The sequence below is a fragment of the Phyllostomus discolor genome, chromosome 4 (genome assembly GCF_004126475.2).
Source record: "Phyllostomus discolor isolate MPI-MPIP mPhyDis1 chromosome 4, mPhyDis1.pri.v3, whole genome shotgun sequence".
NCBI lineage: Eukaryota > Metazoa > Chordata > Mammalia > Chiroptera > Phyllostomidae > Phyllostomus > Phyllostomus discolor.
Genome location: NC_040906.2, coordinates 26845800 through 26859673, shown reverse-complemented (window position 1 = coordinate 26859673; position 13874 = coordinate 26845800). Strand labels below are relative to the sequence as shown.

The window sequence follows — 13874 nt, the reverse complement described above, 5'->3', positions numbered from 1 at the left end:
CTTTAATGTTTGCTCTAGTATTTAGCAGATGCTCAAAAAACTAAAAAAAGTAACTGCTTTACTTCTCACTAAATGAAACATTTACAAATTTAAGTACCATTTTTTTCCTTATAGTTGGTCAACTTCGTAGGAGAACTCTGTACTTGTTAAACACTTGGTAGTTCTGACCTTTAGACTTTGAACCAGATACTGTAGAGTTCCTAAATAAACTATGAGGGAGAAATGCATTAATTCTTTATGGCATTATGAGACTATTTTGTTTCTAACTTTTACTAAGAGAGACTCCTCTGCTTTATTGAAAAGGAACAGTGATAAGGAAAACTCCAGCCACTTGCATTTCTGGAGCCCTATCTTGAATGGATAAATGAATGAACGAACGAACGAAGGACATGCTAGTTGGAAATGAAAAACAAGTAATGAAATCCTTGAGAAAATTTCTCACGAGTTCTTTTTCTGAAACGTTTCCATCTTATTTCTCAGTGATGATGTAGATAGTGGCAATTTATGATCTGATTTTGGAACAGAATATTAATAGAAAAACAAATACACAAAAGGTCAGCAGTCTGCCTATTCTGAGAACATTCTTTTAGGAATTCAGATTTGTAACGTAATACTTTTATTTTAGGGAAGTAACTAATGACTAAGTAACTAATAGCTTCTGACTATCATTTTGAAATCGAATAAAGAAATGTTCAGGAGGTGAAGGAAACAAATTTGAACATCATTTTTAATGATGTAGTTATATTTAAATAGATGTTTTTCTGATGAATTATTTTTTCAAATCAGCTTTGAGATATAACTTACCACAAATACATAGATTATAAGTATCAGATTTGTTGAGTTTTGATACAAGCACACATTAATATAGCTACTATCCTAATCAAAAAAATAGAAAATTTCAGTCATTGAGGAAAGTACCCTTTTGTGCCTCTTTTTAGTGTTCTGAAAGACAGCCAGTGGTCTAATTTCTGTAACCCTGCTTTAGAACTTTTTTTTAAAGATTTTATTTATTTATTTATTTTAGAGAGAGGGGAAGGGAGGGAGAAAGAGAGGGAGAGAAGCATCAATGTGTGGTTGCCTCTCATGTAGCCCCCAGTAGGGACCTGGCCCTGCAACCCAGGCTTGTGCCCTGACTGGTAATGAAACTGGCAACCCTTAGGTTCACAGGCCAGCGCTAAACCCACTGAGCCACACCAGCCAGGCTAAAACTTTCTATAAATGAAATTATACAGTGTACATATTTGAATGCCTGCCATCTTTTGCTGAACATGTTTTTAAAATTTCTTTTTGTTGTATTAGTACTTCATTCATTATTAGGGAATAGTATTGCACTGTGTGAATATAGCACAATTTTTATCATTTAACCTGTTGATAGATTTGTGATTTTTTTTAGCTTCGGGCTATTAAAAATAATTCTATGAACATTTTTCAAAACACTATATTTTTTTTTCTTACTGAATTTATTGGGGTAGTGTTGGTTAATAAAATTATATAGGTTTCAGGTGTATAGTTCTATAATAAAACATCTGTATACTGTATTTTGTGTTCAGTACTTCAGATCTCTTCCCCTTACCACTTATCCCCCACATACCCTCTTCTACCCCCTCCCACCCCCATTTCTCTCTGATAATCATCATACTGTTGTCCGTGTCTTCATTTTTTTCCCTTCACTTGTTCACCTATCCCATAACCCTCTGTTGAGGCGTTCCGCCCGCAGGGCCCCCCCTGGCTGCCATGAATGAGAATAAGTCTACCAAGACATGATCTGCTTGGGGGGGAAAGGTGGCCGATCTCTCAAAAGGAGAAGGGCCAAGAGCCTTTTCCTCAATGGGCTTTTATTGGGTTCATTTTGCACAGGAATACAGGTAAAGCTCATTAATCATTGTTAGGCAATAAGGATCAAACAACGGATAACATGCAAAGAACTCTGAGGGCCTATTCTGAGTTAGGGTCTATTAGCTAAAGGGCTACAAAACTTTGGGAAACAAACCCATTTCCTGCTTGGACCCTTATTTAATTGAGAGCATTCTTAGCAAAGCAGGTTTTACAGGAGTTTATGTATTCTTTCTTAGGCCTGATCACCCCAGGGAACCCACCCTTTCTAGCACATGGTTGCACCGTCCTCTGTCATTGTTTCAGGCTTAAGTCAGGCAGGGGAAGTAAGGGAGCCAAGAGATTAGGAGACTTCTCACAGACAGAATGAGGACTCAGGCTATGTCAAAGCTGAGGGGTGAGGATCCATCACTCCCTTTCTCCATAGCCCCCCATGGCCTTCCCTGAGGGCCTTCACGTGATCGTGCCTGTCTTAGGTCGTTGCCCCCTTGGGGAATCTTACCCATCATTGGCTAACCAACCAAGCATTGGGAGCCAGGCAGGGTGAAGTAAAAGGAACAGAAGCAGTGCCCCTACCAGGGAGACAAGCTTTGTCTCCTTAGTGGCTTCTGGTCTAAAGGTTGCCCACTCAGCCTTAGCCATGGGGGGGTTACAGCTTCTGAAACCAGGCAGGGCAGTTCCCAACAACCATCCTTGCCTCTGATAGCTGCCAGTCTTTTCTTTTATGAGTCTGTTTATGTTTTGTTTGTTTATTTTTTTCATCACATTCCACATATGAGTGAAATCATATGGTACTTGTCTTTCTCTGACTGGCTTATTTCACTTAGCATAAGGTTCATCCATGCTGTCGCAAAGGGTAAGATTTCCTTCTTTTTTTACTGTTGAATGGTATTCCATTGTGTAAATGTATCACAGCTTTTTAATCCTCTCATCTACTGATGGATACTTGGGCTGCTTCCAAATCTCGGCTATTGTAAATAATGCTGCAGTGAACATAGGTGTGCATATAACCTTTCAAATCAGAATTCCGTATTTGGATATATTCCCAGATGTGGAATCATTGTGTTTTAGCAATTCCATTTTTAATTTTTTGAGTTAACTGCATACTGCTTTCTATAGTGGCTGCACCAATCTGCATTCCCACCAACAGTGTGAAAGAACTCCCTTTCTCCACATCCTCCTTTGTGCTTGCTGTGTGTTGATTGTTGATGACAGCCATTCTGACAGGTGTGAGGCGATATCTCATTGTGGTTTTAATTTGCATTTCTTTAATGATTAAGGACATCTTTTCATATGTCTGCTGGCCATCTCTCTGTGTCCTCTTCAGAGCAGTGTCTTTTTGGGTCCTTTGCCCATTTTTTAACTGGATTCTTTTTTTTTTTGGTGTTGAGTTGTATGTCTTTTTATAAATTTTGGATATTACCCACTTATCAGATGTTATCAGTGAACGTGTTCTCCCATTCAGTGGGTTGTTTTTCTATTTTGTTGATGGTCTTCTTTGCTGTGCAAAACCTTTTTAGTTTGATGTAGTCCCATTTATTTTTTTTGTTTCCCTTGCTCAAGGTGATAATGTTGTAACGGAACAACGGAAAAAATGTTGTTATGAGAAATGTCTGAGATTTTAATGCCTGTGTTTTCTTCTAGGATTTTTATGGTTTCAGGTTTAACATTCCATGAACATTTTTTACAAGTGTTTTGTGGCTATGTTTTCACTTCTCTCAGGAGAAAATGGATAGGCCATGTGGTAATTGTAAATGCCAAGTTATTTTCCAAGTAATTACACTATTTTATACTCCCACCAGAAGTGTGAGTTCCAGTAGCTCTACATCTTTACTTATACTTGATATGGTTAGTCTAATTTTAGCCATTCTAGTAGTTAATAAATGATGCTTTATTTGATTTCAGTTTGCATTTCCCTGAATAACTAATGATGGTGAACATGCTTTTGTGAACTATTTAGCTGTTTGTGTATCCCCTTTTGTAAAGTGTTTTAAGCCTTTTGCCCATTTTTAAATTGAATTACTGGTTTGTAAATTCTTGATGTAAGTTCTTTGTCAGATATATGTACTGAGAATATTTTCAGCTGATATATGGCCTTTTAATTTTCTTTTTTTTTTAAGATTTATTTATTTTTAGTGAGGGGGAAGGGAAGGAGGAAGAGAGGGAGAAAAACATCAGTGTGTGGTTGCCTCTTGCATGCCCCCTGCTGGGGACCTGGCCTGCAACCCACGCATGTGCCCTGACTGGGAATTGGAACAGTGACCCTTTGGTTTGCAGGCCCACACTCAGTCCACTAAGCCACACACGCCAGGGCGGCCTTTCATTTTTCTTAATGATGTCTTTTGATGAGTGAAAGTTTTTTAAGTTTGATTAAAACCATTATAATTTTTTTTTTATGGTTTGTGATTTTGGGTCCCAGATAAAAATTTTTTTGTCTACCCCAAGGTTACAAAAGTATTCTCTTATTTTCTTTTAGATGATTTTAGTTTTCATTTTTATGTTTAGGTTAATGATACATTTTCTATTTGATTTTACTTGTGCATTTTATATTTCTCATTAATTCATTTAACAAGTATTTATTGAGTACCCGGTCAGTGCTAGGCACTATTTAGGTACTTGGTATCTGTTAGTAAACAAAAGAGGTCAGTCACGGTGAGCTCTAGATAGGCCCTACACTGTGAAACCTCCATTTTATGGGAAATGACAGACAAATTAATAAATAAGTAAATTACAGAGTATGTTAGAAGATGAGAAAGAAAAATGAAGGGGGGCAACAGATGGGGCAAGGTAAAGGTGAGTAAGAAGGTTTGCAATTTGCCCTGGCTGGTGTGGCTCAGTGCATCGAGGGCTGGCCTGAGAACCAAAGGGTTGCTGGTTTGATTCCCAGTCAGGGCACATGCCTGGGTTGTGGGCCAGGTCCCCCAGTTGGGGGTGTGTGAGAGGCAACCACACATTGACCTTTCTCTCCCTCTTTTTTCCCTCCCTTCCACTCTCTAAAAATAGATAAAGTCTTTAAAATATTTTTTAAAGGTTTGCAATTTTAAGAAAGGGTGGTAGAATTAGGTTTCATTGAAAATGTCATTTATGAGTGCAGGCTGCGAACCAAAGTGTCACAGGTTTGATTCCCAGTAAGGGCATATGCCTGGGTTGCAGGCCACAGCCCCTAGCAACTGCACATTGATGTTTCTCTCTCTCTCTTTCTCCTTTCCCTCTCTAAAAATAAATAAATAAATAAAATCTTAGCCACATATGAAAACAAACAAAAAAAACACTTCAAAAAAAAGAAAATGTCATTTAAAGAGTGACTTGAAGAAAATGAGGGAGTTAGCCATTCAGTTACCTGAGGGAAGAGTGTTCTTGGGAGAGAAAACAGCCATTACAAAGGCCTTAAGGTTGGGGCATGGCTGGCATGTCCCTGTAACAGCCAGCAAGCCAATGTAGTATGGGTAATAATGGATAAGGTTACAGAGGGAGAGGAGGGCAAATTTTTAAGTCTTATGGGATATTAAGACTGTAACTCTTTGTGTGAGGGATGCAAAAAGCCATTTGTGGGTTTGCTATACAGTGGAACCTTCATTCTCTAACTTAATTTGTTCCAGAAAACTGTTGGAGAACCGATTTGTTCAAAAAACAGAATCTCCTTTGTCACATGAAAGATGCATGACTGATCATACAGGTATAAGCATGAGAGGGTTGTCAGGTAGAGAATTGAGACCTGAAGTTTGTTAGACAACTGAGACTTTTTTTTAAAGTTAATGATTTATTTTAGAGAGAGGGGAAGGGAGGGAGAAACAGAGAGAAACATCCATCAGTTGCTTCTTGTATGCACCCCAACCAGGACTGAACCAGCAACCCAGGGATGTGCCCGGACTCAGAATCCCACCGGCGACCTTTAGCCTTGCAGGATAACGCCCAACCAGCTGAGCCACACCAGGCAGGGCAACTGAACCTTTTTTTTTTTTTTTTAAATGAACAACCTGGTCAAGAACCAAATTGTTCCAGAACAGAGGTTTGACTGTGCTTAGAACATATGTCTTCCTGAGTATCACTTAGAAATTTCATTTTATTTCTTCTTCTTTTTTAAACATTTTATTTATTTATTTAGAGAGAGAGAACAGAGCGAGAAAGGGAGAGATTGATATGTGAGAGATACATTGATTAGTTGCCTCTCACACCCCCCCTACTGGGGACCTGGCCCACAACCTAGATTGTGCCCTGACTGGGAATCAAACCAGCACCCCTTGAGTTCCCAGGCTGGCACTCAGTCCACTGAGCCACACTGACCAGGGCTTTAGTTCTTCTTTAGATTTATCCACTTACATTTGCTTAATAAGAGTAAAAACTTTTTTTTCCCTCACAGATAGCCTTAATACACAAATGTTTTTATTTCAGAAAGATCCAGATTACCTGAAACTATGGTTGGACAATTTTGTTTCCAGCTATGAACAATTCTTAGATGTTGACTTTGAAAAGCTGCCTACCAGGTATGTAGAAACACTTAATAATCTTACTGTTGGGTGAGTTTGTTAATTTTTGGCACAAAGACTTCATTGGTGACATATATAAGGATAGCAGTTATGTGACACACAATGATACTCTATATTATATAACCCTGCTCTCAGGGTAGATATTACTAATTGAACACAGCAGTCTTTTTTTTGCTGATACTAGACTTCACTTCTGGAAGGCCCTTTTCCATTTTGGTCAGCCCCTGGCAACTAGGTGGCCTGCAGTTCACTTCAGTTCTGACACCATGTGGAGTTAGTGCCAGAATCTGCAACTTAAGGACAAAGTACTGCATTAGACAATCTTTACTTCAAACACTGTTTGCAAGTCTTAGGAGCTTTGCACGCTTCTTACCAACTAGCTCTAAATTTGGGAGTTCTCACAACTTCCTCAGGTGCAGCGATTTACTAGAACAACTCACAGAACTCTCTGAAAGCACTGTACTTGTGGTTATGGTTTTATCATAAAGGATTCATTGAGGACAGGGCCTGGAAAGGTTTTGATGCAGGGCTTCCATACTCTGTCCCTATGGAGTCAGGGCATGTTGCCCTCCCTGTAAACAGTGTGTTCCAATAAGGAAACTCTCCAAGCTTTGAGTGTCCAGAGTTTTATTGGGTCTTTATTACCTCATTGATCATATGGTTGAACTCAGTCACCAAGTTCTCTTTCCCAGAAAGTAGGGGGGAAGAGAGGTCTTTCAGATACGGCTAGCTCTTCTCAGAACGGTCTAAGGGCCCACCATGAGCCACTTCATTTGCATAAAATTTCTTTATTATACCACAGGCATTTGAGTTGAAACTTACATTTATTTCTGGCTGTAGAGTAGGGCCTTAGAAGAACATCTGAGAGGAGGTGAAGTATTTATATTTTTAAAAGCTAGATTTGAACATCAGTAAATGGGGGGCAATTCAAATCTTACGGCAAAGTGCAACTACAAGTCTACAAGTCTTCCATTCTTTTTTTTTTTTAAAGATTTTATTTATTTATATTTATTTTTAGAGAGGGAAGGGAGGGGAAGAGAGAGAGAGAAACATCAATGTGCAGTTGCTGGGGGTTATGGCCTGCAACCCAGGGATGTACCCTGGCTGGGAATCGAACCTGGGACACTTTGGTTCCCAGCCCACGCTCAATCCACTGAGCTATGCTAGCCAGGGCTTTTTTCTCCCATTCTTCTTCCTACCACCATTTCCCAACTCTCACAATTCCCAGATCCACTTCTCAGATAAAGTTGTATCTCAAGCCATCTTGAAGATCTGCTACTTGTAGGTCAGGTAATAGAGGTTAGGTTGGCTGGGTTAAAAAGCTGGAGAAATGATAAGACACTTTAGGTACAAAAGAAACCCCATTTAGAGAGATGTGTTGAGGGGGAGGGGAGAAATGGGTGGTGTTTGATGATGAATGAGAAAGACTATCTGGAGGATGAGAAATCTTCGAGGAGGAAAGCATTTGCAGTTTGGGGATGGAGGCAGGCAGTAAGAGGGTAGGCACAGATGAGTTGAATCTTGAGAATCAAGTGGGAGGCCAGATGGTGAAGTGCCAAGTGTACATTGTTAATGAACTTTGATTTGTTTGTTATGGAAGTCTTTAGTACAGACTTTTCTGTCCATGAGTGTCATAATCAAGTTGTTTTTAAAGTTGCTTTGGTGACATTTGGAGGTTGGATTGAAAAGGGTTGAGAATGCAGGCAAGAAGCCCAGTTCAGAGGTAATTGTAATAATTTAGAGAAAGAACTTAGTAGAACTTTTAACCAGTGCGTTGTACTAAAGAAAGGATGTGATTATGCTCCAAAAGCAGCAGTATTTATTTATAAATACAGTTTCAGAGTTCTTCAATTAGATTGTGAGTATTTGTAACAGGTTTATACAGTATTAAGTCTTTAACTCAAAATAAGATTATATGTTATTGATTTTCTACTCATGAAGTATTATTATAGTTTGTTTTTAGAAGTATTTCTTAAATAATTTACAGCTCATTTCAATTGATGAGCCTAAGAGATTTTTACGGAGTTAAGATTTGGGCCTTCGAATAGTTGGGGTTTACTAAGCGGCACTTGTTACCATCTTTTCATTATTAATGTCTCTTTGGGGGGGCATCATTTCTAAAAACATTATGTATACATATATTGCTACTACTGTATTAAAAATAAGTGAAAGCATGCCAAGAGCATTGCTTTATTTGTGATTTTGTTGGCTTATTTAAAATTGTATTCCGTGTCTTTGTCGGAAAACTGAATGATAAATTTAGATTTTACTAGTAGTAAACTTTAAATTTTTCAAGTGAATGCTGTGTCCAAGATGTATGAAATTAATTTAGTCAACCTTAAAAATAAGAAAATCTCATGTGATCATTTAAAGTAAACTGACTTTATAGAATTTACAAGTTAGAGAATTTATAACACAAGGCAAGGATTGTTTTTACTAGGACTTAAAGCCTTGAAATTTAAGCTGGACTTCTTTCTGTGATAGACTGAGACAATTATCAGCTCTTTAGTATAGACATTCAGTACCCAAACAGAGGGTACTGAAACAGATTTCTGGAACAGATGTGGGAAATTTCAGCAAAAAGGAATGTAGAATTTTGGGCAATAAAGTCCTAGAGGTGGGAAAATGCTTCTATATTCTTAAATCCTCATCGTATTAGGAACATGGCTAAAAATTTTAACTTTGTCTAAACATCATGTTCTTACCAAGCCCCAGTTTTATAATGAGATTAAGAAAAAAAAAATCAAGCATAGGTTTCTCTTTTTTTTTTTTTGAAGCTATTTCTTTTTCTGTCTAGTAAGGTAAAAAGCATGTACAGATAGAGAATGAGACACCTAAAGATAAAAGGGACTAATCCTTTAAGTAACTAGGATTGAATATTAAGAAACATGATGTTGTCTTTCTTGTTTATGTTTTTGAAAAATCGAGAAGGAAAAGTTCAGCTTAATCTTGAAAATAAGTTATGTTTAAATCTTTGTATATTGTTTTAAAGTTACTCTGGCTATTCTGATCACCTCTATTTTAGCTTTCAGGCAAGAAAAATGTATATATAAAAATGAGACTTTTCTGGCACCATCTCTAAATAAGAGAGAATGAAAGATTCCACAGCTACAAGTGAAGCTATGCTCAGACATACTATTATTGTTTTTTTAACTTCAGTTTCAAACTTTATTCCCAGGCTTCTTTAGCTTAATTAGCTGCAAAAAAACAAAACAAAAAAACAAAAACAATTTGTGTAGAAGCAAAAATTGAAAAGAGCTGCAGTGTCTAAGGGGCTAGGGCTTAAAAATATTAGAGATCTAGATTTTATCAGATCCATAAACAAAATTTGTAAAAGCAGTCATAATATAAAACAGTAGCTCCCAGTAACTTCTGCAAGTTCATCCTCTTCAGAAGTTGACTCAATTTAGTTTGCTTCATTCTTGGAAGCCTTATCAAAATTCTCCACAAGATCTGGAACTTCATCATCATCATCCTCTCCCGTAGCAAGTGGTGCTTTTCCTTCCACAGATTGTTTGGGCAGAGCCTCAGTGAGTCTCCTTAAACTAGTCAGACTGTCTGCATGAAGCTGATTTAAGATGCTGGGTAGCATTGCTGTCAGCGGCTTTGTCTCAGCGTGGCCTGTAATGGTGAAAGGGTTCACTGCCAGAGATGCCTGAACTTTAGGGTTGTTAAAGTGGATCACAGTTCCTTGGTTTGTGAACATATTTACCTCTTCAATACCAGAGATATTGTTTACCCCTAACTTCACTATAATGGAACATGTATTTTCGTACCATGGTTATAGAATTTGATAATCTTGGTAATGTGCCCTGTGATTTATTTTCTGTGTAATTTAATTAAAGTCAGGTGTTTATTTTATAAAACACTTTACATTGCAGTGTGATTCAGAAAGAGGCTAATAATATGATATATTTTTATGTGACTACTAGTAATGTGCTTTAAATTTTTCTGTCCACAGTGAACAGAGTAGCCTTTTATTCAGTGTAAGAATAGTAATACTTTATACTAAGCATTGTCGGCAGATAATTACAAGGTATAATAGTTATTTAACAGTAGAAGATTTTTAGGGTGCTCCTTTGGGATTTGGACATTTTTCTGAATAGAGATAGGGAAAAAAGTGACTTATGAAAGATTCTTAGGCTTTAGTCATTGTACAAAATACGGAAAATATATTACATTTTTTGGAGTTTTTTACATATTTCAAAGCTGAAAATGCACATTGACTTTCTGGTTTCAGAGCCCTGTGAAATAAGGCAGATGACACTGTAGTTTTATAGACTAGGGAACTTTAGAGATTAAACGAAGTGCTTCATGTTACAGAGGTAGAATTTAGTATGTAGGTCTTATGACTTAGAATCTAGGGACTTTTTATTTTAAGAGACACACAGAGGAGCCAGTCACATCTCGTGTTGGCTTTTGCCCTTGGAGAACAATATAATCTTTTAAAATTTTTTTTGAAAAATTTATTTTTTTAGAGGAAGGGAGAAAGAGAGAAACCTTGATTTGCTGTTCCACCCATTCATGCATTCATTGGTTGGTTTCTGCTCAGGGATGGAACCCACAACCTTTTCGTATCAGGACAAATCTCTAATCAGCTGAGCTGCCTGACCAGGGCTAATAATATCATCTTCTTACACAGAAACCAGTTGTGAAAAATACTGAAATATTACTTAAAAAAATCTACTGATGCTCATACTTGAGGTTTTACATTCAACTCTTTATCTTTTTGCTTTTCCTTTGCTGATTATCTTCTCTCCTCTTCTGATCACATGGCTTGGGTAACCTACAGGTAGGCGAATATTGTTTAGTATAGGTACTAAACAATACCTATTTCTATTTGCTAGTTGTTGTTTTTTTTTAGAAATGGTATGCACACGTACATAGATATGTTACATTTCTAAATAGAAAATGAACTAATTTATGTTCTAAACATTTTCTCCAAAAATAGCAAAATTTAAAATATAAAAAGCCTTTCTGTCTTTTTCTCTTTTCAATAAGCCTTCTCTGAAGTGACTAACCTCTTCTCTCTAAAAATCTTCTAAAGTGTCACTTGTCATCTGGTGGTGTCTTGCAGAGAAGAAGGCACAGAATATCTGGAATAAAAGCTTTTTTAGGATTTGAGCTGAATATACAATTCCTCTAACGTGTGAAATATTTTCTTCCTTGTATTTAAACACTCTTCTTATTTTGTTCCCCTTGTATTGTAGGGTAGATGACGTGCCTCCGGGAATATCTCTGCTTCCTGACAATATCCTGCAGGTTCTGAGGATCCAGCTACTACACTGTGTTCAGAAAATGGCAGATGGGTTAGAGGAACAACAGCAAGCCTTATCAATTTTGCTTGTCAAATTCTTCATTATTCTTTGCAGGTATCTGGTACAAATAAACTAGTTATTTGTTTTAAGTAAGTATTACCAAACTGGTAATGCATTTATTGATTGTTACTGGTATTTTTTTCCATATAGAGTGTTAAAGAATGAGTGCACCTTTTGCAGTAGGTTTGTTTTTTGTTGTTATATTGGGAAGCCTTTTAGTTATTATACCTAGTTATAGAAAAATTCAGCCAGGACTTTTTAAAAATTGCTTTAGAGTAAAGACAGCAGCAGGAGTTTTCCTAACCAAGAGTTTATTGCACTGCTATTTTCTGTGTGGTACTCACCTGTTGACACATATTCATTTTTAGTATTGTGCATTGTCATATTTGAAATGCATTGTTCTAATATTTTATTTTACAACTGTACCAAGAAAGTATAATTATTCTACAGCTTGTATTTTCCAGATTTATAAATAATTAGGTCTGTGGTACTTAAATTTTGATATCCTTAAGTGGCAACTGGGAAACTTTATAGAAATACAGAGCTTGATCATCCTTACTTACAGAATTTCTGATACAAAAGCACTTGGGCATTTTGATTTTTCACAAACTCCAAATTAATATGCATATCAGAATTTAAGAACTGTTGTTGGACCATCACATATCTCGTAAAAATCTATTTTTTAATTTTAATTTTTAAATATTTTATTGTTTATGCTATTATAGTTGTCCCAATTTCTCCCTTTTGTCCCCCTCCACCCAGCCTGTCCCCCCACTTCCATAGTCAATCACCACACCGTTGTCCATGTCCATGGGTCCTTTCATATATGTTCTCTGCCTCCCCCCTCCCCTCTTAGAGCTGTCAGTCTGTTCCATGGTTGTGTATCTTTGGGTCTCTTTTGCTCAGTAGTTTATTTTGTTCATTAGATTTCTCTTATAAATGAGATCATATGGTATTTATCTTTCACCAACTGGTTTATTTCACTTAGCATAATAGTTTCCAGTTCCATCCATGCTGTCACAAAAGGTAGGAACTCCTTCTTTCTTTCTGCTGCGTAGTCATTGTGTAAATGTAGCACAGTTCTACTACAGTTGTCCCAGTTTTTCCCTATTTGTCTTCCTCTGCCCAGCCCACCCACCACTCCCACAGCCAGTTCCCACATCTTGTCCATGTCCATGGATCATTCATACATGTTCTTTGATCCCTTCCCCTTCTTTCCACCATTATCCCCTTCCTCCTGCCTCTCTGGCCACTGTCAGTCTGTTCCATGTTTCCATGTCTCTGGTTCTGTTTTGCTTATTAGTTTATTTTGTTCATTAGATTCCTTTTATAAGTGAGATCATATGGTGTTTGTCTTTCACTGCCTGGCTTATTTCAATTAGCATAATAGTTTCCATTTCCATCCATGCTGTCACAAATGGTGGGAATTCTTTCTTTTTGCTGCATAGTACTCCATTGTATAGATGTACCACAGTTTTTTTATACATTCATCTACTGATGGGCACTTAGGTTGTTCCAAATCTTGGCAATTTTAAATAGCGCTGCTATGGACATAAAGGTGCATAAATTCTTTTGAATTGGTGTTTTGGGACTCTTAGGATATATTCCCAGGAGTGGAATCACTGGGTCAAAAGGCAGTTCCATTTTCAGTTTTTTTGAGGAAATTCCGTATTGTTTTCCACAATAGCTGTACTATTCTGCATTCACACCAACAGCGCACTAGAATTCTCTTCTCCACATCCTTGCCAGCACTTATTGTTTGTTGTTCCATTAATAATAGCCATTTTGGCAGGTGTGAGGTCGTATCTCATTGTGGTTTTAATCTGCATCTCTCTGATGACTAGTGATGTTGAGCATCCTTTCATATGTCTTTGGGTCCTCTGTATGTCTTCTCTGGAGAAGTTTCTATTGATATCCTTTGCCCATTTTTTAATTGGATTGTTTGTTTTCCTGGTGTTGAGTCGTAGAAACTCTTTATATATTTTGGAGATTAAACCCTTGTCCAGTGTGTCATCCGCAGATATGTTCTTTCATGCAGTCAGTTCCCTTTTAGTTTGATGATGGTTTCTTTAGCCATGCAGAAGCTTTTTAATTTGATGTAGTCCCATTTGTTTATTTTTTCTTTTATTCCCCTTGCACTATAGGATGTATTTGCAAAAATATTGCTATGCCAGATATCTGAAATTTTACCACCTATATTTTCCTCTAGGATTTTTATGGTATCACGACTTACATT

At 37.2% G+C, this 13874-nt stretch overlaps 2 protein-coding genes across 3 annotated transcripts in view; one reads left to right on the top strand and one right to left on the bottom strand.

Moving 5' to 3' along the window:
* NBEAL1 (neurobeachin like 1) overlaps nt 1–13874 on the top strand; it is a 160620-nt gene that overhangs the window by 19360 nt on the left and 127386 nt on the right. For both annotated transcript variants that reach the window (XM_036023040.1, XM_036023039.1), the window contains exons 2-3: nt 6226–6317; nt 11531–11692. In XM_036023040.1, coding sequence (XP_035878933.1) covers nt 6226–6317; nt 11531–11692 — 254 coding nt within the window. The remainder of the gene's footprint in view (nt 1–6225; nt 6318–11530; nt 11693–13874) is intronic.
* Nucleotides 9560–10093, bottom strand: LOC114493964 (transcription factor BTF3-like). The gene has a single exon (XM_036023046.1). The coding sequence runs from the start codon at nt 10024–10026 to the stop codon at nt 9727–9729; it is 300 nt and encodes a 99-aa protein (XP_035878939.1). The 5' UTR covers nt 10027–10093; the 3' UTR covers nt 9560–9726.